The sequence below is a fragment of the Lactuca virosa genome, chromosome 6 (genome assembly GCF_052849685.1).
Source record: "Lactuca virosa cultivar CGN04683 chromosome 6, Lactuca_virosa_CGN04683_v6, whole genome shotgun sequence".
NCBI classification, from domain to species: Eukaryota; Viridiplantae; Streptophyta; class Magnoliopsida; order Asterales; family Asteraceae; genus Lactuca; species Lactuca virosa.
In genome coordinates this window covers 218,436,931-218,462,261 of record NC_136431.1, presented here as the reverse complement: position 1 = coordinate 218,462,261, position 25,331 = coordinate 218,436,931, and the positions used below count along the sequence as shown (strand labels likewise).

Below are 25,331 nucleotides of genomic sequence, written 5' to 3'. Positions count from 1 at the left end.
TTTTGTATAAAACCCATCAGTGGTATCAGAGCCTTGATTGGTTTCTATTGTATTGATGCTTTGTGTTTCATTCATGCTTAGAAAATCAATTTTTTGCTCCTCTGACTGACAAACTCGTCGAGTCCCAAAGTGAACTCGTCGAGTCCCAAAGTGAACTCGTCGAGTAGGATGAACTCGGTGAGTCCCTATGGGAACTTGGCGAGTCATGCTACCAGAAAGAGGGATTCTCGGGATTTCATGCCTATTTTGCTGTGGGATAATTGCCAAATCGTTTTTTATTGATAAATTACGAATTTTATTGATATTGGATGATTATCCTTACCAAAATAAAAGATAATTTCAAATTAATCAAATGTTTACTTCCTTATATGATAAATGTTAATTTTTTGGATTATTTGATCATTATCTTGCATGAAATTGAATTAGGTCATAATTAGATAATCACTAATTAATTGTTTAATTGCCTTATTTGTATTTTGATCTAATAGTTTTGAAAGGTTTCAAAACTTGCCCTCAAGTTTTGGAATTTAAATTTTTATTAAAAAGTTTAATTTTGAAATATTTAAATTCTAAACCCTAATGATTTGAAATGTTTCAAAACTTGCCCCTAAGTTTTGGAATTTAAATTTTAATTAAAAGTTTAATTTTAAAATGTTAAATTCTAAAACACTAATTTTTGAAAAAGTTCAAATTGCACCCTTATGGTTTTATTAAATTAATTAAGTGTATAATTAAAAGAGAGTTAATAAATCCATAGTGATATGGTTTACATTTAATTAAATTAAAAGTGTAATTTATTAAATTAGATCACCTAGTATTTTAAAAGTGTAAAATACACCCTTATACTATATATAACATTAAAAGTCTAATATTATATATGTAGAAATTAAATTGCTAGTCTTACCGTTAGTAGGCCTCATTCACGAATCCGATCTATAAGGGGGGGGGGGGTATAAAGTTATGGCCTATAAAATGGCCGTTTAATGGGTGTCCACTCTCACCCACCGCTTCCTTGATTGGTGGAGGGTCGTTAGCCGAACGGGTTGGATAGGGCAAACCCTTTCCATTAAAAGTATAATGAAGTAACTAAATGTTTTTACAAAATTCTCAATCTTAGTTACTTTAGGCAAAAGTGAATTTGATGCAATTCCATGAAATTACACTTTGTACCCTTGCTAAGACGTTAGTGGAGCATGTGTGGTTAACCGGCACACTAAATGGGTTCTAAGCAAAGGTAGCAAAGGGTGACTCGATGTTTTTCATAGTTCGGTGGAGCGTGTGTGGTTAACCGGCACATCGAATATATGACTGTAACATTGGGGCACCATGTAAGTTTGCATGGTTATTCACACCCTGTTTTGTGATCCTCGGCATCCCAGTCACACATCGAGGGGCATATCGAGATTTAAACATGCCATTGAAAAGTTCAATGAATCTCAAAGGATCTAGGAGTTTTCAATACATTTAAAACTTAATCTCTTTTTCGTTTTTTATGGTGGAAAATTAGTGAATCGTCATTCACTTACCTTCAAATGTTCTGCAATTTGGGTTACGGCATCCTTCTCCAAAGTTGTAGAGTATTGTGTTGGGTCCTAGCCTTAATATCTCATTTGGGTGTTTTATTAAGGACTCAATCAATCAAATAACTTGAATTTTCTCCCGTTTTGTAGATGTCAAAGTATGAAAACTATGGTCTTCCCAAATCCCGTGGAACAAGCTTTCCACATGAAGATGATATTCCACGATTCGATCGAGGAACAAGAGATCATGCTTCACTTCCTCCACCTCCCCCTATTGTTCTCCCTAACCCACGAGCTCAAAGGCTTGAAAAGTTCAAGCTCACTCAAGCCTTTTTGGCAAGTAAACATGATGAAGGAAAGTCAGTGTGTGCACACATCTTAGAGATGAAGTCACACATTGATAGGTTAAGAATGTTGGGAGTCGTTGTCTGTGAGAAGCTGGCTGTTGACTGGGTTCTTCAGTCGCTTCCTGACTCATATAGTGAGTTCGTAAGAGAGTACTATATGATAGACCACGACGTGACCCTCATCGATCTCACCTATTTGCTTGTTGCTGCTGAATCAGCAATGATTTGGCGCACTGAAGAAGCAAAGTTGATTGGTGGATATACCTTCCAAACCTCTATGGACATAGGCAATGGCAACGAAAGGCATGCCATGGTCAAAAAGTTTGATCATAAGAGAAAGGCAAAGTCTGAAGTAGTTCCGTGTGCTGTTCCAAAAGAGTCAATTTGCTTTTATTGCCAAGAGAAGGGGCATTGGAGACGAAGCTGCCCTGTCTACCTGAGAGATCTAAGAGATGGGAGAGTCAAGACGTATGGCTCTACTTCAGGTAAAATCCGTTAACTAACTCTATAAGTTCCTATTTTTTTTATTCTTGATACATTATGTGATAAGATTACATTTTTGATGTTTTGTAGAATTGAAGAAAAGAGAGGAAGCTTAAAGGAAGAAGCGTGTTGAATCTGATCGTGAAGAAATGGATTTCGATCGCATGGATTCAAAGATCGGATTTTTTTTGAGCTGCTACTTTAGAGTTAGGATAGATTGCTAAGAAATGTAATAGCATAGTTTTTCATTTGAGTTGCGTTGTAAGGACAAATTTTTCTGCAATAAAATAAATTTTGATTTTGTCTTATTTATTTATCCTTGCAATGACATGTATGAAAAATTAATGTTTGTGTATTTCTATTATTAGCAATGTTGAAATGGACGTGATTCTTAGTTATGTTATTTATGGTAGTGTCATAATTTTCTAAGTAAAGAAAGATTCCCATCGCCTAAGTTTCAATTGGACAGAAACTTGGAATCATACAACTTGTATTGTATGATGTATGGAAATCTCGGGACTTAAGTAATTAAGACTAATTCCTTTTTCACATAAGTATGTGAGTCAAGTGAAGGACTAAAGGAACTAGTACACAATGTTGTGTACTAGTCAAGTCCACCATAAATAATGACATTATTCGTCATGATTTACTCAAGGTCTAGTAAATGTGGTTATACTTACAAGATTAAGTGTAATTCTGAATCATTGAAAAAGTTTCAATGAATGGCAGAACGAATAAGTAGAACCAATGAAGGCAAAAAGATAAAAGGTTTCTCAAATCTAAGAAGAAGGGAGAGTACTTTTGTATCGTGTTTTGTGATCGTCTTGGTAATCGTAAGAACCATAACACAATTTAATCTCTAAGGATACCTTAGCGCACTGGTTTGGCTAAGAAGAGGAATGGAGAATTGTTGAAATGGTTAAGTCAATAAGATATATCGTACTTCGTTCCAAAATCAAGTCTTAGAGTCATACTCCAAGATTGTGGCTTGAGTGACATAATCTTAAGTAGGAATTTTCTTACACTTGCATATTTTGGTAAGTTGTGATGTCTTGAATAAGACAAAGACCAACTAGTACTGAATTGCGTGTAGGTTTTGTCTTGATATAGACACACACTAACTCTTGGATATTTGTTTTGTCAGGAAATGTCTCTTGATAAGAGAATCTAATATGTCAAGAGGTCGGTGGGAGTCTAAAGATCTTGAAAAGTTTCAAGAACAAATCAAGAAGTAAACCTATTAAACACTAGCACACGACTTGAGGTTTATAACCTATCGTGTTGACAAAATTTTATTTCTATGCCATTCCAGTAAAGTTACTTATGCATATGAGTTCTACGAGTTCTCAATTGGCTGCATAAGGGCAAACACCTTGTCCAATGAAAGTACATTGACTGGCATAGGTGAACTGCTAAATAACTTGGAAGCAATGGTGGGACCCTTGATGGCAAGAAATTAAGAATAAACAAGTTCTGTCCATAAGAGTTTGAATTCGTCACAAACATTATCTTATGATTATGCTTATGACAAATTTTCATGGATAGGAACACATGCACCATAAAATCTAAGTGTCATAAGGTTTATCTCCTTCATGAAAATGATTGTGAGGAAACGCTTTCACTAAGAGAGATTTTAAGGTGATAGTGATTATGTAAATTGCATTCTCAAATTCGATTATGATTACGACATCCCTCTTCATAGTTCGAATTGTGAGATTTGGCAATTAGTCTGAACATTTGGGACTTAGTAATATAAGTTCTGAATTAGTTGAGACACACATGTGAGCTGTCTAAGGAAAGGTGTGTGAGTTTGAGAAGCTTAGATAAAGGCTTATCGAAGCACATCGTATTGGAAATATGAACTTTGGAAGTCAATAAGTATTGTCTTCTAGGAGTCCAACTGTTTTCTGAATACGTGTCAAAGCTAGTGGGAGTATAAATGTTATGCTGGAATGGATATAATCATCATGTTAGTGGGAGCATGATTATTGTTATTTTAAGTATTGCAAGTTGGCAATATTAATTATAGAAAAAACAAAAGTTTCACTTTGCAAAGTTGCAGGGGTTGAAAAGTTGTTTTTTCCATAATTAAGGGAGAGAATGTTGTACTTCGTTTCCAATCTAAAAGCTTAGATCGAGAAATTTTAATTGAATTTAGTCAAGGATATATTTATTATTTGCATTCTCAAAGTTCGACTATGATTACGGCATCCCTCTTCATAGTTCGAATTTTGAGAACACGGCAAATAGAAATATTATGACAATATTATAGCAAGAAACTGGTAAAGTATCACGTTTTTCATTATGAATCGTATCCCATACACTTCGGGTATAGGATCGATTGCATATGCTGTAATATTCGACCGTTCTAAAATTTTCCAAATGCCTAGGGCATTTAGAGGGAAAAAGGGAATAGAACCGGATTTGACTAAAATAATTAAACAACTGTCAAGGACAATCTATGGTTCGCCAAAGATTGGTCGCTTGTGGACAGTTGGAAGTATACTAATGGATGGACCATATTGACTTTATTATGAATAGATAAGACTCTATTTAGAATAAGTTGTCATATGGCAAATATGGAAATGTTTCTTTATTGGGAGTTGGACGTTAAGAATCTATGTCTAGATTAAACTTCTATGCAAGAAGAATGTTCAAAGGAATGTACTTTGAATGTGAGACTTCATGACTATGGAATTGTCTTGTAACAATCTCCAATAGAGCACTTTGTAATTTCATGGACAAAGTCTTGGTGACTTGGGCGCTATGATATTACGAAAGGACCATGACATAAAATATTAGAATCTAACATATTCTATAAGTGGCAAGAATTTGGTATTCTCACACTTGTGGTAAGGATTGGGAATTGTGAAATGAGTGTGATTGAAAATGTTATTCAACTATACTATTTCACAAAGTAAGGACCATAGGTAAACATAGTGTGCATGCTAAGAGCATGGGACAATTGTTGTTATAATTCAAGTAAGAAGTTGATTACCTGAAACAACAAATAATGAGTAATAAATATAGTGATGAAATAAAATGTGTTTTATTTATACTCAAAGGTTTGAGGCCATATAGTATTAGTATTATTCTTGTGTTTCACTTTGCATGTTTTGACTTCCCGAATAATAAGATTATTCAAACCCTCCACAGTCGCTCATACTTTGGAAGTAGGTATGAAAGAAGACTGTCATGAATCCGTTCGTAGACTGTCTAAAATGTTTAGACATAGCACAAGTTTGCTGCAGAGTTCATGAGTACTGCTATAAGATTAGAGTATTGGATTAAACCCATGCTCACTTGGATCACTTCATGGATTTTATCACGAGTGATTGGTGAGCCGGTAATATCTTATATTCTTGAAACCGAGATGTGTGAGTTGTATCTTGCGAGTCGGTTACACATTGATAATATGTAAACGTATCAGTAACTTGGTGTTATAAAATGTATTGTTGTGTGTGATTCGGTGAGTTAGTACAAACGAGCATTGAGTCGAAGTTTATCCGTTCCTTTTACCTAAAGTGGGATAAAAGCGATATATGTGGGCCCCTCGATGATTTAGTGATGACACTTAAGCGCTTGGCCAAGCCGGAACTAAGTTGATGTGTTCAATTGTAGTCTGTTGTCAGTCGTCATAAATAGGTAATCGGGAAACAACACATAGACTGAGAGAATGATTTCAATCCATGTCTCACGTCTATACGATATCTAGAATGGAGGAATATATGACCCCTTATCTAAAGGACGCGTTTATGATAAGATCAGAGTTGACAGCGGCTTTTGAAAGCTATGATTGCTGATCAGGTTTGAAGTCATACGCATAATAGTTATTAGACTTATCCAAGTGGGAGACTGTTGGATTAGTGTCTAAGTCCATAACTATTTTGGTATGTACTTGACCCGATTGTGAGCATGGTCCTTTTGGGTTGCCTTCACCAAAACAACTTGATAGGATGATTTGTGGAGAAAGAGATTAATTATGATTTATTAATATATTATATGAATAATATATTAAAAGAGAAATCATATAGTTTAATTAATATTAGACAATAATTAATTAAGAAATTAATTATATGGCTAAAAGAGATTAATTAAACTTGGGGGACTGATATTGTAATTATAAGATAGTTGCATAAATGGGCTAATGGACTCCATAGAAGTTGGAGTGGATGAAATCTATGGGGAAACCCATTAGAATTCGTCCAAGGCTTCTAAGGAAGGAGTCCATGGGCTGCTTGGAGCCTAAGCAGTCAAATTAGGCTTTCCTTGTTTGATAACCCTAATAGCCTCACTATATAATGACCCCTTGGGCACCCAAAAACGTGGCTAAGTGTTCCTTAGGGTTTCTTGGACGTTTTTTGGTGCCTCCTTCTCCTCTCCCAAGTCATCCTCTTGCTCTTGGTGTTTGTGAGCCATTAGAGGAGTGACACTTGTGACTCTAAGCTTTCAGAAGCAAATTACAAGGAGAAATTTAGATTGTTATTGCTACATAACGATCAAGGTAATATCTAACCCCTATTCTTATGTTAATATCGATTATCACATGCTAGATCTAGGGTTTTAAAGTCTTGGATGAATGCATGTACAATAGAGAAACCTAGATCCAAGCATTAGGGTTTGCATGAGCACATAAGATGTTCTTTTGTATAAAACCCATCAGTTTCTTCTAAGGAAGCAGTGGCCGAAAACCGGAGGCTGGGGGGTTCCTTTTATAGTTGAGGCTGCTAGGGTTTTCAACTGGAAACCCTAATTCCCTTGCTTAGGCCCTAAGCAATCCACAGACCCACATGATAGGCGTTGGACGAAAACTCTATGGGATTCCCATAGATTTTAGTCCACCCCATATCAAGAGGATCCATTAGCCTAAACTACAACTATTACTAATTTACATAATCAATCCCCATTCATTTAATCAGTCTCTTTTGATCACTAAATTAATTCCAAATTAATTTCTGATAAATACTAATTAAATAATATGAATTATCAATTAATATATTATTCTTATAATATATTAATAAATCATTAATTAACCTTTTTCTCCAAAACTCGTCCTATCAAATTGCTATGCTGAAGGCAACCCAAAATGACCATGCTACTATCGGGTCAAGTACATACCAATTATAGTTATGGGGTTAGACACCTAATCCAACACTGATATGGTGTCTTGGCTATCGAAGCCGCACCTGGAACTAGATCAATCATGAACTCCACCTGCCTCTCCAGAGGTACCCCCGACAAATCCTTCGGGAACACGTCCGGATACTCACGCACGATCGGCACATCATCCATGGTCGCCTTACTCTTATCCCGGGTATCCATAACATAGGCGACAAAGCCCACACAACCCTGATGAAGGTAGCGTCTGGCCCTCACTGCAGAACACATGACCGGCCCACGTTGCGGTCTCTCGCCTTGAATCACCACCTCTCACCCATTTGGGGTCCGAACCCGAACTAGCTGCTGCTCGCAGTCGATCATTGCCCTATTAGGGCTCAACTAATCCATGCCCACGATAACCTTATTCCCGCGCAAAGGAATGGGAACCAAATCCACTGGATAGTGCTCGCTGAACAACTGAAGAGTACAATCCTAATGAACCCTCACGACCCTAACCGTCCTATCATCGACAATAACCACATCAAGAGGACGATCCAGCTCCCCTGGAGCTCCATCAAATCGCTTGCTAAGCGCAAGAGATACAAAAGATCGGGTAGCCCCCGAATCGAATAATACGAAGGCAGATATACCGTTCACGAGGAACGATCCTAAAATGAAACACAAAAACATAAGCAACGTATCAATATAAATAAAAAGATAAGGAGAAGATACATACCCGTCACAATGTCGGGAGCTGCACGCGCCTCCTCTGCTGTCAGTTGGAATGCCCTGCTCTTCGCTGCTGGCGCATCTGCCCGGCCCTGATGACCGTCAGTAATCCTCAATGTCGCAGGAGCAGGTGCTAACACCGGTCCTGCTGCAGCCAAACTCGGACATTGGGCCCTCTTGTGGCCCCTCTAATTGTACCGAAAGCAAATCAGATCAGATATCGGGGTGACGGTGGTGGTAGCAGTACAATCTCTGCTGATGTGACCAGTTCGGCCGCACTTGAAGCAGCCATAACCACCCACCCTGCACGCCCCCTCGTGCGATCTGTCGCATTTGCCACAGTGGCTTCGGCCCTGATAGCCTTTCCCCCTTCGTATCAACCACATTGGGCCTTTTTCCCGAACTCTTAACAGTGATCACAGGATATGGCTTCCTCTTCTTCTCCATCTCCAAGTCAATCTCCCTCTCCCTAGCCCTCACTATCATGTCTTCCAACGTCTTGCAGCTGGATCGAATCACAAACTGTCGGATGTCGCTCCTCAACATCTCGTGGTACCGGGCCTTCTTCATCTCCTCGTTCGCTACATATTACGGAACCAGAAGTGCCCTCTCCCTGAACATAGCGATGATTTCGGTCACCGACTCAGTAGTTTGAAGGAGATCCTGAAACTCTCGCGCCAACTGCTTCACCTCAATCACCGGTGCAAACTCGGCTCGAAACCTGGTCGAGAAATCACTCCAGGCCATTGAATCATCAGCAACATCATCTCCTATATCATGCCCTACCTCCTCCCACCAATCACGAGCCCTGTCCTTCAGGAGGCAGGAAGCTAGTTTGACCTTGTCCCCCTCGGGACAACGGCTGGTACGAAAAGTGTTGGCGACATCTGCCAACCATCTGCTGCTCGCAATGGGGTCCCTGGCCCCATGATAGTCTGGCGCTCCACAAGCCCGAAACTCCGTGAAGGTCAAAGAGTGCGTCCCAATCAATGCCACAATCTTAGCGCGAAAGGCGCTCAGCCTCTCATCAAGAATCTCCAGAATACCCTCCTTGACCGAGCCAAAAATCACATGAGTCTGATCAAGGATACTGCGCATAATCTCATACGAGATGAACTCCCTCGTCTGGTCATCAAGCTGCCCGACTCCAGAACCCGAGCCTGAACCCTCCCCGACATCGGAACTGTCTACTGCCCTGCCTCGCAACGCGACATCCCCATTTTCACGGCCAGAAAAGACCAATTTTGTTTATGATTTATAAAAATCAGAGTACTTCTTTTAATAAAAATGTTGCGGAATTTGTTCCCAGTAAAACATGATAAATACGTTATCAAAGCATTTTCGAAAAAATGTATTTTTATTCATTTTAAAACATATGGATGTCATTGTCAATACTGAAACATAAGCATAAACAGAACTTGCATTCATTTATACTAGTGATCTACACCTCTTTAATCTCTCAGTGTAATGTAACTTCGTATCGGCACCTGTGATTCAAATAAGCTTGAGTGGGTCAGGTTGGGAAACCTGGTGAGTACATAGGGTTTTCAACCCACAATAATATAATTATTATGTTTAAACACCAAACAATCAACCCAATTACCCATCCCCATTATCTTATTTATTCTTAAGGATCTACCCTAAGAATCAGCTATTCCTCATTCATTCATTCCTAAGGATTATCCTAAGGAATCGACACGAAGTCCATCGTTGCCATGGTTTACTCAACAGACACTACGTCTCATAGTCGTCAGGGTTTAGGCACCAAGTCTGCATGATCGCCAGGGTTTAGGCACTAAGTCTGCATAGTCGCCAGGGTTTAGGCACCAAGTCTGCATGATTGCCAGGGTTTAGGCACTAAGTCTGCATAGTCGCCAGGGTTTAGGCACCAAGTCTGCATGATCGCCATGGTTTAGAGTACACCGGTGAACACATCGTTCACAACACCTACAGGTTGAGAGTCTGCTAGTGTTCCACTGGACTGTCTATAATAATCCGTGGTTGTCATCCATACTCTGCTGAATGACGGGTCCAAAGCTTGGGTAAAAGGCTTCCCTCATTGTTCACCTCTCACCCTTATCTCATGGTCTATACCACCTCTCATCTCATCATCCAACTCATATTTCATCTACCCATGTTTTACCCAACATATTTTGTAGATATAAAATACATATACAGTTTAAATCACTTAAAACATGTATAAAATCATTCATCCAGCATAGATAGCAAGTATACATATATTATGCACACATAGCACGTAATTTATATAAAATACTTCATATCTATGTGTAAGATGAAAGTAACTATGCACTCACCTGGTAAGGTGGTGACTTGGCACTCGGACAACACTTCGTTACTCTTAAAACAATTTTCCTTTGACAAAACCTAGTATCATTACCACTAGAGTTTAGTCTATTATTCACCACCGAGACTGATTAATAGTCTAACTATTATTACTATTATATAAGTGTTAAACAATACCCTTCACCTACTATGTACAGACAGGGGCCAGACATGGAACACCGGAGGGCAGGATCATTTTGGCATAAAGCACTTATGAAATCCAGCAACCCAAGCGGCCCTCCAAACCAGATTCCCCGTACCGCGAGTGGTTAAAAAGATATTATAACGACACTTATATAACTCATAATAATAGCCCAATTACTTATTATAAGTTCCTAATAACATTACTATATTGAAACATAAGCTATACTAAAGATAGGTTAGGCGCAGCTCACTTACAACGGGGTTTTCTCAAAACCGGGTTTCACTGGAGCAGCGTTCCCGAGCCGAAAGGCTCTTCTTCTTGGAGCCGTCGGGCGCTCCGGGGCTTCCGCCTCGTGCTAGGGAGGTTCCCTAGGCTTTTCGCGGGGGGGGGGGGGGTTAGGGGCTAGAGAGAAGTTCTAGAGAGAGAGGGAAGTAATGGGAGGTGTGAGGAAGAGTGTATGCCTCACCTCTTATTTATAGGGGGCTGGAGGGTCACTCACGTCCTGAGTTTCTTGATGCTCACGTCGTGAGCCAGCTGGATACACCCAGGCACAGCCTGGTGCTGACACGTGGCATCGCACATAGGGTGAAAATCAGCTGATTTTCAAAAAATCATAACTTTCGCATACGAGCTCCGTTTTCGACGTTCTTTATATCCACACGTAGGTAAAAATAAGACCTACAACTTTCATTTTTACTCTGTCGGCTAATTCTCGACCAATTTTAAATTTAACAGTAGAAGGAGATTATATTGTTAAATGACCGCGAAAAATTTGTAACTCCTTCATACGGACTCCGTTTTCGTCTGTCTTTTTACCGTTGAGTTCCTATTAATGAGATCTTCAATTCTCATTTAGGTCGCGTAGGCCAAAAACCGCTCGAACTAAAATTCGAGTTTCGGGCTGTGCACTGCTAAGCCAAATCTTAGAAAATTCTTAACTTCCTCATACGAAGTCAGATTTGGGCGTTCTTTTTATGCACACTCTCGGTTTAACGTATAATACAATTTTTTTTAGATCACTAATGCCAAAAAGTCCTCTATTGTAACTGCACTATTTTCGTTTCCCGGTGCCGTGCCGGTTTTGCCGCGAAACTTCGACGGGCCATAACTTCTTTGTTATAATTCGGATTTCGGCGTTCTTTATATGTATGGAATCCTTGTAACATATGCTACAACTTTTATTAAGACTATTACTTCTAAATAATCTTCCATCAAAAACTCAGTTTTGATGCTCATTGTCTCTAAATTGACTAGCCCGGATCTGCGGGCGTTACACGCAATACCACCATACTGAAAATAGACCATAAAACTAACAGAATAAGCATCAATGCGCATATCGGGGAATTCATAACTACACAAGCTCCCTGGCTTCATTACAACCCTCCTTGAATCGAGTACGGATCATCTACTTCCAGTAGTACGGGCCCATACTACCTTCCACATCTATCCGTACTTTCCTCAAGTAATGCCTTCACTTAACCAAGTTACCCTATAATCAACAGACCCCTCACGGATAGAGCTCCCAATAATAAATCTCATCCTAGGTTTTCCTAGGGAAAACTCCACACCACTATCCGCCATCATCTACAGAAGGAACTCATGCTAACCTCTTCTAACTAGCTCACGAATATAATTACATATTACAAAGACTAAATAATTCTTCGAATGAGAGGTCTCTCCCTACAACGGTTGGACTCAAACAAGAGCTGCGCAATAGAGCCAAACCTAACCTTCTGAAATTATTTAATTTCCATAATATGTAATTTATCATATTCGCTTACTAACTAGCTCAGATTAGCAAGAACTCCTAAAAGCACAAAGCAAGCAGCATTCGAGCATCAAGTAAACAGAACTGAGCATAACCTATTCAGACCATCCTATCACTGACTGATCAGTACTAGCATGTAATTATATAAGCTTATAAAATAGGCATACAAGGCATCCCTCATAGATCCTTAGCCCTAATCTAGCATGCGATTCACAATTCACAATTCATATCATATATAAGCATGTATAGGTATTTTGGGATGACTTACTTGAGCTCGGATGATTGCATGCACCAAACCCTTTTATCTTTTAGAAATTGTTTTTATAAAAATGTTTTCTTTTAAAAAATTTCTACCAAGTCCTTAGTTTGAGTTCATTCACACCCGAGAGTGTGCCCGAATCCCTCAAACCAAGGCTTTGACACCAACTTGAAACATCCAAAATTAAGGTCCCAAAAATTTTGTTTTTAATAATAGATAAAACAGTGGTTTACAATAGCATCCAAACATTTCAAATAAGAACCAATGTATCAATTGTCATAAAATCAGAGTAAAACATCATGTGTGGAATCCCAATGGTGTGTGCGATGCAGTCATCCCGAGCTCTTCCCCTTGGAACCAAACGTATTTGGTTCCCTGAAACATAAACTAAAAACCATAAGCACAAAGCTTAGTGAGTTCCCCCAAAATACCGCATACCATACATATCAAGCAATCATGAGATACGGGCCCCGCCCACACTCCAATAGTAGTGAGATACGGGCCCCGCCCACACTCGGAAACGGGCCCTGCCCACACTCGGATCAAAATGAGATACGGGCCCCGCCCAATAGTCATACACATACAAGCACATACAAGTATCACACAGACCACAAGTATAACAACATAATCGAACAAGGGTCGACCTTGGTGCCTTCGACCCGCAAAACCTGGTGAGGAAACTCACCTCAAATGCTGAAAGATAACTGGATAAATCCCCGGCCCCGGAAACAGCTCTACTCAACCCCTAAACAGAAACAATGCCTTAGATATCGATTAATATTTCAAAACTCCTTAAAGGTCAAACTTGGCCAAACTCAAAGTCAACGCTCCGAGTTGACTCAACTCGTCGAGTTATCCCACAACTCGCCGAGTTTCCATTAAGCACAGAATCACGATATTTCGATCCAACTCGCTGAGTTTCCATTTAAGTCGTCGAGATTCTCCCTTTTCAACAGAATCAGGACAATCCCAACTCAACTCGCCGAGTTCCCTTAAGAACCAGATCTAGACTGATAATACGTCTAGAAGGGTAAAGTTTCCAACTTTACCCATTAATAACCACCCAAAGGCATTAAGCTCAAACCCTAATCTTAAAAGGCTTATCTCTTAATCCAAAAACCACCATATCTTCAAGATAGAGCTCATGAACACAGATCTGGACCATAAAGGCTAAAAGGTCACGTAAAGTCTTCAACTTTACTCATATGCATGGCCAAATGAAGCTTAAAAGGCCAAAACAAAGGCTTAAAGGATGCATGGAGCTCTTAGGACCATAAAGTTGGCACCTTTATGCCATAACAGCTCAAGAGGACCATAGATCATGAGAGATAGCACTTGGGACGACCTTCAACCCCATCAATCACCCAAACATGTCTAAAAGCCTCAAAACTAACCCAAAAAGAGATTCAATCAAATATTAAGCAAGGTTAAAACTTTATACCAGAAAAGTGTCGAAAATGAAGTAAGGATTCGAGATCTAGCAGCTCCTTCTTGTATCACCAAGCTTCCCTTTCTTCCAATGGATTCAAACACACACACAAACACTTAAAAATAGCTCACAAACACTTAAAAGTGCCTTAGGGTTTCGAGGTTAGGGTTTAGGACAATGGAGGCTGGAAATGAGGTCAACTTGTGGGGTTTAAGTTGTTTAGATAGGGTGCAAAATCCTGGAATTAGGGTTTCATTTCTTCCAGCCAACTCGTCGAGTTGAGACTCCCAACTCGTCGAGTTGGTCACTTAAAATACGCGGTCCATAACATTTCAACACGACGAGTTTGGGGCCACCAACTCGTTGAGTTGCTCTATAAAGTTGAATAAATTATAAGTTAAATACATACCAAGAACCAGACGTTACAACATCAAGGGTATTATATTCATTTCAGTTTTTTCGAGGGACCAAAACCACAAACAAACATGTTCAAAGGACCATCAATCCAAAAGTTTAGTGGTTTGAATATTTTTTTTGAAAAAAATGCATACCACATGGACCATTTTTGCAGTTTTGTCTATTTTAAATGAATGAAATGTTTTTATTTTAATTAAATATTACATAATTTTTAAGATTACTTGTTTTAAATAAAGAAATAAATAAATAGTGAGGTTGAAGTTATTTTGCGGTGGTGAATGGTGTGTATTTCCTATGGTAAGTCAGGGGAAGTGTAATGGTGTGGCATTGACGTGCCACAATTTTTAGAGTAGTGAGGTGATAGTTACATCTCATAGCCTTATGTCATTTTACGTATATCAACTAGATTTACTAAATGTTAATTTTTAGCGGTTAACATCTAACTTTTCAGCTAGCATGCAATCATATAACTTTTCAATTAGTCTGTCAAATATAGTCTTAGACTCTATTTGAGGCGCATAAAGTAACTTATTTTTTTGAGCTTATTAAGAGGGTGTTTGGGATTACTTTTTTGATTCAAAAGTCTTTTTTGTAAAATGACTTTTTACAAAATTTGTTTTTTAAAATGTGTTTGGATTAGCTTTTGAGGGGCAAAAGTCAAAAGTTGTTTTTAAAAAGTGTTTGGTTTAACTTTTACATGTAAAATGACTAAAAATGACATGCTTACATATTTACAATGATTTACTACTTTACATATATTATTTTATACTTAACAATTTTTTTAAACACATATTATAATTTTGTAAACATTTTATTAGAAAATATAAAATATAAGTTTCTTTTAAAATATTTCTAATTTTTTGGATTAGACCATGATAATATTAAAATTACGTTCATACAAATTGTAAATAATTCATAAAAAATATCATGGATAATACATTCATCTTCGCAATGTGATTATATCTTGTGCAATAATATCCCGTATTGCTGCCATATACGAATCAGCATCGCTCGTGCAACGTGTACTTGGACCTTCTTCGTAAACATCACTACTAGTACCACATCGTACGGGATTGTAGGATTCTTGTTGTGCTCTATTAAACGCTTCATCAAACCTACCAACCTTTCTATTGTAGTTATGGATCGCCATCGATGCTATCACAATTCTCACTTGGTTCCTGTACTTGTAATTAACATGCATGTCTCTTAATAACGTCCACCTAGCTTTCCACACAGTACAAGCCATACACTCTCAAAGGTATGATAATCAATATTTCAGACCATCACACAACATCACAGGTATCATAATCAAAGGAACAAATCACATACAGTGCAAGAAAAATCGAAAATCGACATTTTCTTTGCTACTGAAAATCGAAAATCGACACAAACGAAAACAAAATCGGAGTTTAAACTTACCTGATCGGAGACGGAGAAAGGAGACGCCGGCACCAGTGTTGATTGGAAGAAGATCGTCGGTGGCTTGGTGAACGATCGATCAGTGAATGAGAGATGAGAGAGACGAGAAGAACGAGGGTGTTGAGCGGAGAGAATGAGAACGAGAGTAATGAACGTATCTGCCTCAATTGTTTAGGGTAGTTGGGGGCATAAAGGTAATTTAGATTTTAAGTAGTTCAAAAGTTTCAAAAAGTTATGTTTACCTGACTTTTCAAAACATACATTCTTCTTCTATCTAAAAAGTTGCTTTTAAAAGTTCTTTTCACTTACCAAACACTTTTTAACTTTTAGGAAAAGATAAAAGTTAAAAGTTGTTTTAAAAAATAAAACAAACACCCTCTAAAATTTAATGTTTGGTGAGACCATAAAAATAATCTACCGCAACTTACAAAGTAAATTATAAATTTGTTTTCCATAAATTATTTGAGATAACTTATTGATATGCTAACTTATTCACTAAAGATTTTCAGTTAGTACGTCAAACATAACATTCTATAGGTAAAAATGTATATAAAAAAAAACAAATTATCAGAATGTATATGTTCTTTTTGTTTCAACAGAACGTTCTATTACTTTTTATTTTTGACGTGGTGTGTATTATAGCTTTTCTTCTAACATAAATAAACATTTTCATAATAATTATTGAAAATTCAAACTTTAGCATATAATAGACATACAAAAAGATAAGCTCAATAAAGCCGGCGTTCATTTACGTGTTGACAAAAGTACCAACAAACAATGTTGCAATTTGCAATGGTCCATGTACAAATATAACAGGAAAAATAAAAAAAGATAAACGAATCAGCTTTTGGACAAAGTTTTTTTTAAGAAGAAACAAAATTAAAAAAATCATCATCATTATCCATCAGTTTTGTAGATTTCAAAAGAAAGAGTGACCGGAATTAGTCTGTTATGGAAGGGGATGGTGGTGTTGGCGGCGGCGGTGATGTAGGTGAAGCCATAGCCAGCTTTAAAATAAACCCAACCAGTATCCCAATGATTCCAGCAACTATCGCCAGTTTTAACGAGAATCCAGCTGCTGCTGGAGCTGGTTTTTGGTTCCTTTTCTTTAGCATTTCCTAATACAAAACCAAATCAATATGATTAATTTGTAATTACATTTTAATATAATAATTAAATTTGAAAGCAATTTTTTTTAGGGTTCAGTAAAATAACGAATTTATAGGTTGAGGGTAAAGATGTAAATTTACCAGTTCTTGTTGCAGCTGGGTTGCTTCTCTCACAGCTGAATCCCTAGCAGCTCTTGCAGTCTGAATTGCTTGATTCTGAATTTAAAGAAAAGAAAGGAATGGAATCTGCATAAATGCAATCATACTTTCTCCCAAAATCTTTGGTTTTAGCGTTTAAAATGTTTTGGAAATAAATGGAATTGGAATCGGAATCGGAATCGGAATCGGAATCGGAATATGAACTTTGATGCATTTGTTTGGCACAATTAAAATTAGATAACTTTATGTTTCTAATAGTTAGATAATTTTGTTGATTTTCTATTTAACTTATTTTAATATAAGGGTATTTTGGTCATTTATAAAAAATAAAAAAGATTCCACCTTCCCATCTGAATTGTGAAATCCATCAAATGTGAAGGATTTTAAATTAGATTTTATCCATATAACAACCAAACGCGTCACGGAATGGAATCACGCATTCCAATTGTATTCGATTCCATCGGAATCAGCAAAGTGGAAAAGGAATTGCTATGGAACTCACAGAGTTTGGATCGGAATTCTGTTTGGGAGCATCACCGGAATTGTTATTCCCCTGAAGAGCGATATAGACGACCTTAAGCTTGCATTCCTCTAAGTGTTTACCAGGTTCCTTACTAAACTGGATTTGGAACAATTACAACATTTAACTGTGTCATTTATCATTTCAAAACAATGGGGCTTCATTATAAAAAAATGAACATATTCTGGAATTAAAAATATTCTTACAGTATTTGCAGGAAGCTCTTCAGTGTCAGTGATTGAGGGCACAGGGGTGCTTTGTAGAAGAAATTTATCTTTGCATAGCATATCTGGAGGGTACTCAAGTTGTGGTTGAAGGGTAACTAAATTTACATCAATAACTTGAAGTTAGAAGGCGTGTAATTACTAAATCAAGATCTTAATTATTAATTTAGAGCCTGGAAAGTTAAAATGGTGTAAATAGTAGCAGCATTATTAGTATTTGGTATTTAGTACCTCTTATGACACTTGTATCCCTGGGCTGTATAACACCAGTATTTGGTCGTACAAAGTATTTCTTGGGTGAAGTAGTTTTGACCTAGAAAAAAACAAAGAAAAGGAAGAAAGATTATATTGGTGAATGCATCATGAGCTAAGTTTGAAATTACATCTGAATGTTGTGTGAACATGAAACAGATAAACAGAGCAACCAGAATAACTTCAAGTAATTTAGGGCAAAAGGATACCTTAAAGGCAACATATTTGTCTGTGGCATTAGAGACTTTCAAATCGCAATGGCTTGCTTTCTCCAGCTCAACTGTTAAATTAATGCTTAAGCAATCAGAATCAATATCAAATAGATATAAAGTAATCGGTGCATAAGAAGCATGGAAATATGTACGATCGTTAGCTTTTCCCCTAAAATGTAATATTATGCTGTTATGCGCATCATGAACATGTAATAACCAGATTCGATCTCAACAAAATTCAACAGAAATTGGTGTTTTTCTACTCAATCTCTCCTACAGATTTCCTCAAAAAAAAAAAAAAAAAAAAAAAAAAAAAATCATCATTAGTTGAATTTTTCCGCATCTACAACTCTGCAAAGCGACAGGTTGAACACATTAAGACTAGCACGTTCTTCGCATTCAATATCTAATAAAAAAATTCTGAATACAACTAAAATAATAAGCAACATATCGTGTCTGATCTATTCGGACCTAAACGAAAACAAATTATCGAACTCAATCTGAATCAAAATTTGGATTTCTAAACCGCTTCACCAACAATTGAACATACAATATATCAGGGAAAAAACATTAAATTAATAAACAACGCAACGAGGAAGAACATATCAACAGAATCAAATGCACTAACATCTATGCAAATTATTCTTACATTGAAACCTGAGCTCTTCAGGATCGACAGTGATTAATTTGTTACCGCTAGCGCTAGTCATTGGTGCTAAGATCAACGCGTAAAGGTGAAAAATGATGTAATCTCTCTTCCGTTAAATTAACACGGCGGCGGCCAAAATGCAACAACACGACCTGTCATGAATTGACGATCAGAAAACAAACGGTGTTCTGGATCCGAAAAAGAAATGAACAGAAATGTTTTTACTCTCTTCCGATTATCAGGTACAATAGGAAGAGGAAATGAGAATTGAGGATCAGATTATTGATTGAATTTGGTACGAACAGGTGGCGTGGTGGTTGATGGTGTTGGTGGATAAAGCAGTGCGCAACCTTCGGAAATGGAATCTCTCCTCCGGTCACGGTGTGTGTACGTGAGAGCGCGCATCTATCTGACAAGAGTATGTACTTCAGGGGATCGGAAGCTACGAATCACCAAACATATGGTCATAAATTACAAAAACAGTCCCTATAGTATGCACTTAGTATTGTTATACCCTTGACTTTGGATTTTATGCAATCTTAGTTGTTTTAATTTATTTTTCTTTATTAGATTCCCATGTTACATGAATAATTTCTACCAAAGAGGCTCAAATCTTTGTGTCTCACTTGAAACAATATTTTTAAGAAAAGAAAAGGTTCTAATATTTACACTTACTAAATTATGCAAAAAAAAAAAAAAAATTTTAAAAAAAAAATACAAGGTAATGGTTACTTTTATCCATTGGGGCTTTTTAATATTTCAAACTTGTGTTAGCTATTATATAGGAGCATGTGTTGATTAGTTAATGTTAGAAAGGGACAATCACAATCTTTATCAAGTTGTCGTATATGAAGCATGTGATCGGCATCAACTTTTTTCTACTCATCAATGATTTGATATTTGACATTTTAATCTAATAGTTGCAATATTTATCTTCGTTCAATTCTATGGTCATAGAAACCTTAAAAAGGGTTGATGAATACATTACCGGTTGTCCTTTTTCATTTTCTATTGGAATATGTTCCATGTATGTGACACATTTGTAATTGTACATGTACATTGTCTTGATTAAACAAACTTCTTGTCCCTTGGATAATCAAAACTTTGTTATTTATCATGATAGATCGTGTTTTTTATATTACAAACTGCACATACACACAAATTTCTCATGTGATACGTGAAACCTTGCAATTTTTTGTTGATGGTGCTAACATAATAGTTATCTCATGTTTTAATCCATTTACTTCTACAATTATTAGGTCACCCAACTTAATCTTGTTTTACGTGGTATTCTCATGTTACAACTTTCATGCTAATTCGATCAATCCATAATGGACCGGTTTTACATTCCATTAGAGAGTTTGGTCTTGATTTCTGATATTTTTTAACAATTGCACCAAATATTTTTGGGAAATAATTATATGAACTAATATGACTTGGTCAACACAATGCACATGCTAATGGGTTTGTTTCATTTATATCTCTTGACTTTGTTGCTTTTGTATGAGATACCCAACTTATTTATTTTCTTGAAACAACTAAAATATATTAAATATCAAGAACTATGGAGAGGATAGAAACCAACTCATTTATTACGTATAGTCCTTTATTTTTCTTGATCTCAACGTATCATCTATTATATAAAAAAACTATTGGAGCAATAAATCTTCACACACTACATGTTTGGTAAATATTTTTGGATAATGTTTATCTTATCCTCAAAGAAGGTGTAGTTAAAATCAAAGTTTTTTTTTCTTCTTCTCAAACCACTCCTTCGGTTCCTTACCAACGCTACCCCAACTTCAAACTAATTAACACATGTAGCCGTGTAGGGTTGAGTAGAATGATAGAATCCATTTAGGGATGGCAAAAAAACCCGAACCCGACGGGGAATCCCGAAACCCGATTATTTCGGGTCAGGTAACGGGTCGTTATCGGGTTTTTTATCGGGTTCGGGGCAGGGAGTGGGTTATCCTCGCCCCGACCCGATCCGCCCCGGTTATATATATATATATATATATATATATATATATATATATATATATATATATATATATATATATATATATGTTAATTGTACGCATTCAAAGATAAAATACTTACTGTGGACAATCTTTTTAGTTATTAACAATCCGGTATGAATGATCATTTTTTATGTTTTGACGTATTACACTAAAGTTAAATCGAATAATTTTTAATATAACGTCGAGTTAATTTTATTAAAGTGATTCATCATATTTTTAATTTAAAAGGGAGGCTAGAACACGTATTTTTTATAAGACATCGGGGTACCCTAAAACGGAATAAAGATTTCGTTATGAATTTTTGTAAACCCGATAAGATACCCGAAACCCGACGAGAAAACCCGAACCCAACGGGGCGCCTCGATAAGATACCCGAAAGATATCGGGGCGGGTTTGGGAAACCATGTCCCGCCCCGAACCCGCCCCATTGCCATTCCTAAATCCATTGCATTGTAAGGTTAAACACAAAGTCTTAGGACTAAACTTGACAGTAGGTTCATAGCTTAGGGACCAAAACTTCGAAAAAACTACTTTCAGAATCATAAAGCTAGAGAGTGGAGGTTGGGCCGGGATGATATGGCATTGACACCACGCGTCCATGCGTCGCTTTAAAGGCACGATGAATGGTTTCTTTAAAGATAAAGAAGAGAATTATCATTCACATAATTTGAATATTATAGTAAGACAACAATGAATATAAACACATTTTATAAAGTTGACATTTTTTGGGCAGGTGCTACAAAATTTTATTCAAATGGGGACAAATTCTTTGATTAAGCACATTTTATATAACTAATAGGTTCATACAAAAAACAAAGTGGGGAAAATAGTTATTTATTTTATGAAATGTGAAGCTAAGTTAAAAAATAAAATAGAAAATGAGATTGTGAAGAAGTTTATTCCATTACTTGCGGTAAAAATAATCATTTTTTTTTCAATATATAGTACCTCACTATTTATACTAACAAAAGAAAATAAAAAGTGAGCTATGTTATAAATGTTCTTTAAAGTGGTGCATAACTACATTCATAAAACTCATAATAATGTTGTTACTGATGCTCACTAATTATGGAGAGATGAGAGAATATAGAGAAGTCAATGGTCATTCACCAAATAATATCATTAACACTTCCCATTCAATGACGATTGTATATTGTCTTGTTAAAATCTTAATAGGTAAAAGCTCATGGGAAAAACCTTTATTAAGGGAAAATAGTATATAATTAATAATATTACATTGGAAATAAATGTCTCATTAAAAACCTTGCTAAGAAAACCCAATGGAAAAACTTAGCTAAAAAAAGAATACAACATGTTTCCAACTCCCCCTAATGGACACATCACTTTGATTTTCTTGAATTGCCACATACCAATGTTTTGTACCATTTTTTTAAATTTGGATGTAGGAAGTGCTTTAGTAAACAAATCGGCCAAGTTGTTATTTGATTGAATTTTCCAGATGTTGATGTCACGCTCCATTTGAGCATCGTGATTGAAAAAGAACTTGGGTGATATATGCTTGTTCTATCTCCTTTAATAAACTTTTCCTTGAATTGGGTTATACAAGCCACATTATCTTCATATAGTATGATTGGAATATCTTTGTTAGTAGTTAGACCACAATTCCCGTGAATACGGTGAGTTAAATTTCTTAACCAAAAACATTCACGACTTCCCTCATGAATTGTTATAATCTCTACATGGTTAGAAGAAACATCAACTAAAGTTTGTTTAACAGAAAGCCAATAAATTGGTGTATCTCCACAATTGAACGAATAACTTGTTTGGGACCGAGCTTTGTGTGGATCAGATAAATATCCAACATCTGCATAACCAATTAACTCCGCATTTGATGAATTTGAGTAGTATAAGCCCACATCTATTGTACCACAAAGATATCGAAGAATGTGTTTGACTCCATTCCAGTGTCTTATTGTTGGGCAAAAACTATATTTTGGTAATAACTTTACGGAAAAAGATATATAAGGTCTTGTATTATTAGCAAGATACGGTAGTGAACCAATAGAACTAAGATATGGTACTTCGGGACCAAGAAATTTTCATGTCTTTTCACAAGGCTAAAATGGGTCATTTTTGGCATCTAGGCGCCTTACCACCACCGGTTACTCAATGGGTGTGAGTTATCCATATAAAACCTTTAAGCGCCTTTTATAAATAATTGGATTTGATGCATAAAAATTCCATTTTTTGTGTGCTCAATTTGAAGACCCAAACAAAATTTCATTTTATCAAGATCTTTCATTTTGATTTTTCCTTCAAGAAAGAAGTAGCATTTTCCAACTCTTCAGGAGTTCCAATAATATTCAAAATTTTCTACGTAAACAACAATTATGACAAATTTTGATCCGGGTCCTTTTATGAATACACATAGGCTTATAGGATCATTTTTGTAGCCTTATTTCAATAAAAATGTAGTTAATCAATTGAACTACGCACAACCAGATTATTTCAATCCATACAAAGATTTATTTAATTTTACCATATTTCTCAAGAATTATAATTTGTGCTTCCGGAACCTTAAACTCTTTTGGGTTTTCATATAAATATTATTCTCAAGTGAACCGTATGAATAAGCGGTAACTACATCCATTAGACACATGTCCCATTTTGTTGTGTTTCCAGACTTATTAAATAACATAATGTAATTACATCAATCACATGACAATACATTTCCTCATAACCAATTCAGTGCCTTTGGGGTAAAACCTTATGCAACGAGTCTTGCTTTATATCTCACAACTTCATTTTTCTCATTTCTTTACGCAAAAATACCCATTTGTGTCCTATAGGTTTTACCCCCTTTGATGTGCGGACTACAAGTCCAAAAACTTTCCGTTGAGTAAGAGAATTAAGCTTTTTTTTATTGCATCTTTCCATTTTGGCTAACCTTTTGTATTCCTACATTCCTTCATAGATTCAAGTTCAAGATCCTCAGTTTGTTCTATAATCTCGCGCACAACATGATATGAAAAATTATCGTCGACGTTTGTCTATTTCTGTTCCATCTTATTACATCATGACATAATTTATTGAGATCTCTTCATTTTCATAACTTTCATGTACCTTAGTCTCTTTTGTTATGTCATTGGGATGTTCTAGAGTTTCACTAATCTTTTAAAGAGATCATTTTTTCTATTTTGGACCATCAATTATGTTTGCTCCCTTTGTTTTCGAGGATTTTTATATTTTGAACCGACTGGTCTTCCACGTTTATGGAATGCCTTAGACTTATTTGCAGTTGTATTTTTTCCTTATGGGACATCAATTTTAATTGGAGCATTTATAGCTGGTACACGAGACTTTGTTATTGTCTTAGGGTCAGTAAATGCAGAATTGACTTGGTGTATTTTGTAAATGAACTATCTTTTTCACTTCAAGTTCACATTGACTTGAACGGGGATCTAAAACTAAAAGTGATAATTTCAAGAGATTTTATTTTCCAGCTTCTTTATTTCTCCCCTAATGTTGGAAAAACTGTATCATCAAAATGACAATGGTCAAATCTAGCTATAAATAAACATTTAGTTGATGGTTCTAAATATTTTACTATATATGAAGATTCATATCCAACATAAATTCCTATTCTTCTTTGAGGAACCAGTTTTGTGTGGTGAGGTGGAGAAATGGGTACATAAATTGCACATCCAAATGTCCTTGAATGGAAAATATTTGGTTCATGACCGCAAACTAGTTGAATAGAGGATAACTTATGATAACTTGTTGGTCTGATGCGTATACGTGATGTTGAATCAAATTTTAGATTTCTAAACTACTACACCAACAATTGAACATACAATGTATCACGGAAAAAACATTAAATTAATAAACAACGCAACAAGGAAGACCATATCAACATAATCAAAGCATTAACATTTATGAAAATTATGCTTACATTCAAACCTGAGCTCTTCAGGATCGATAGTGATTAATTTGTTTTAGCTAGCGCTAGTCATGGTGCTAAGATTAACGTGTAAAGATGAAAATGATGTAATCTCCCTTCCGTTAAAAATAACAACCAAAATGCAACAACATGACTTGTCATGAATTGAAAATCAGAAAACAAACAATGTTTTGGACCGAAAAAGAAATAAATTGAAGTGTTTTGACTATTTTTCGATTAGCATATACAATAGGAAGAGAAAATGAGAATCGAGGATCAAGTTATTGATTGAATCTGGTACGAACAGGTGGCGTGGTGGTCG

At 36.3% G+C, this 25,331-nt stretch overlaps 1 protein-coding gene across 3 annotated transcripts; it reads right to left on the bottom strand.

The window, feature by feature from the left end:
• Positions 1-16,684: 16,684 nt before the first annotated feature.
• On the bottom strand, positions 16,685-19,501 carry LOC145122739 (Plant VAMP (vesicle-associated membrane protein) family protein). Of its 3 annotated transcripts, none has more exons than XM_079058309.1 (8): positions 19,388-19,501; positions 19,085-19,236; positions 18,433-18,503; positions 18,203-18,284; positions 17,954-18,069; positions 17,730-17,846; positions 17,210-17,284; positions 16,685-17,077 (listed from the first exon to the last, which is right to left on the bottom strand). In XM_079058309.1, the coding sequence occupies exons 2-8, from the start codon at positions 19,143-19,145 to the stop codon at positions 16,901-16,903; spliced, it is 699 nt and encodes a 232-aa protein (XP_078914435.1). In that variant the 5' UTR covers positions 19,146-19,236; positions 19,388-19,501; the 3' UTR covers positions 16,685-16,900. The 3 variants fall into 3 exon arrangements, with proteins under 3 accessions (XP_078914435.1, XP_078914436.1, XP_078914437.1); XM_079058310.1 differs by having other exon boundaries at positions 19,310-19,460; XM_079058311.1 differs by lacking the exon at positions 19,388-19,501 and having other exon boundaries at positions 19,085-19,276.
• Between the last annotated feature and the right edge of the window lie 5,830 nt (positions 19,502-25,331).

Bases quoted from the DNA above. Each gene is read 5' to 3' on its own strand.
- LOC145122739 (XM_079058309.1), bottom strand. From the start codon at position 19,145: ATGACTAGCGCTAGCGGTAACAAATTAATCACTGTCGATCCTGAAGAG. The intron at 17,285-17,729 runs GTGAGTTCCATA...CTTTAAATTCAG, and splicing joins AGAATTCCGATCCAAACTCT to AATCAAGCAATTCAGACTGC. The intron at 17,078-17,209 runs GTAAATTTACAT...GTTTTGTATTAG, and splicing joins CCCAGCTGCAACAAGAACTG to GAAATGCTAAAGAAAAGGAA.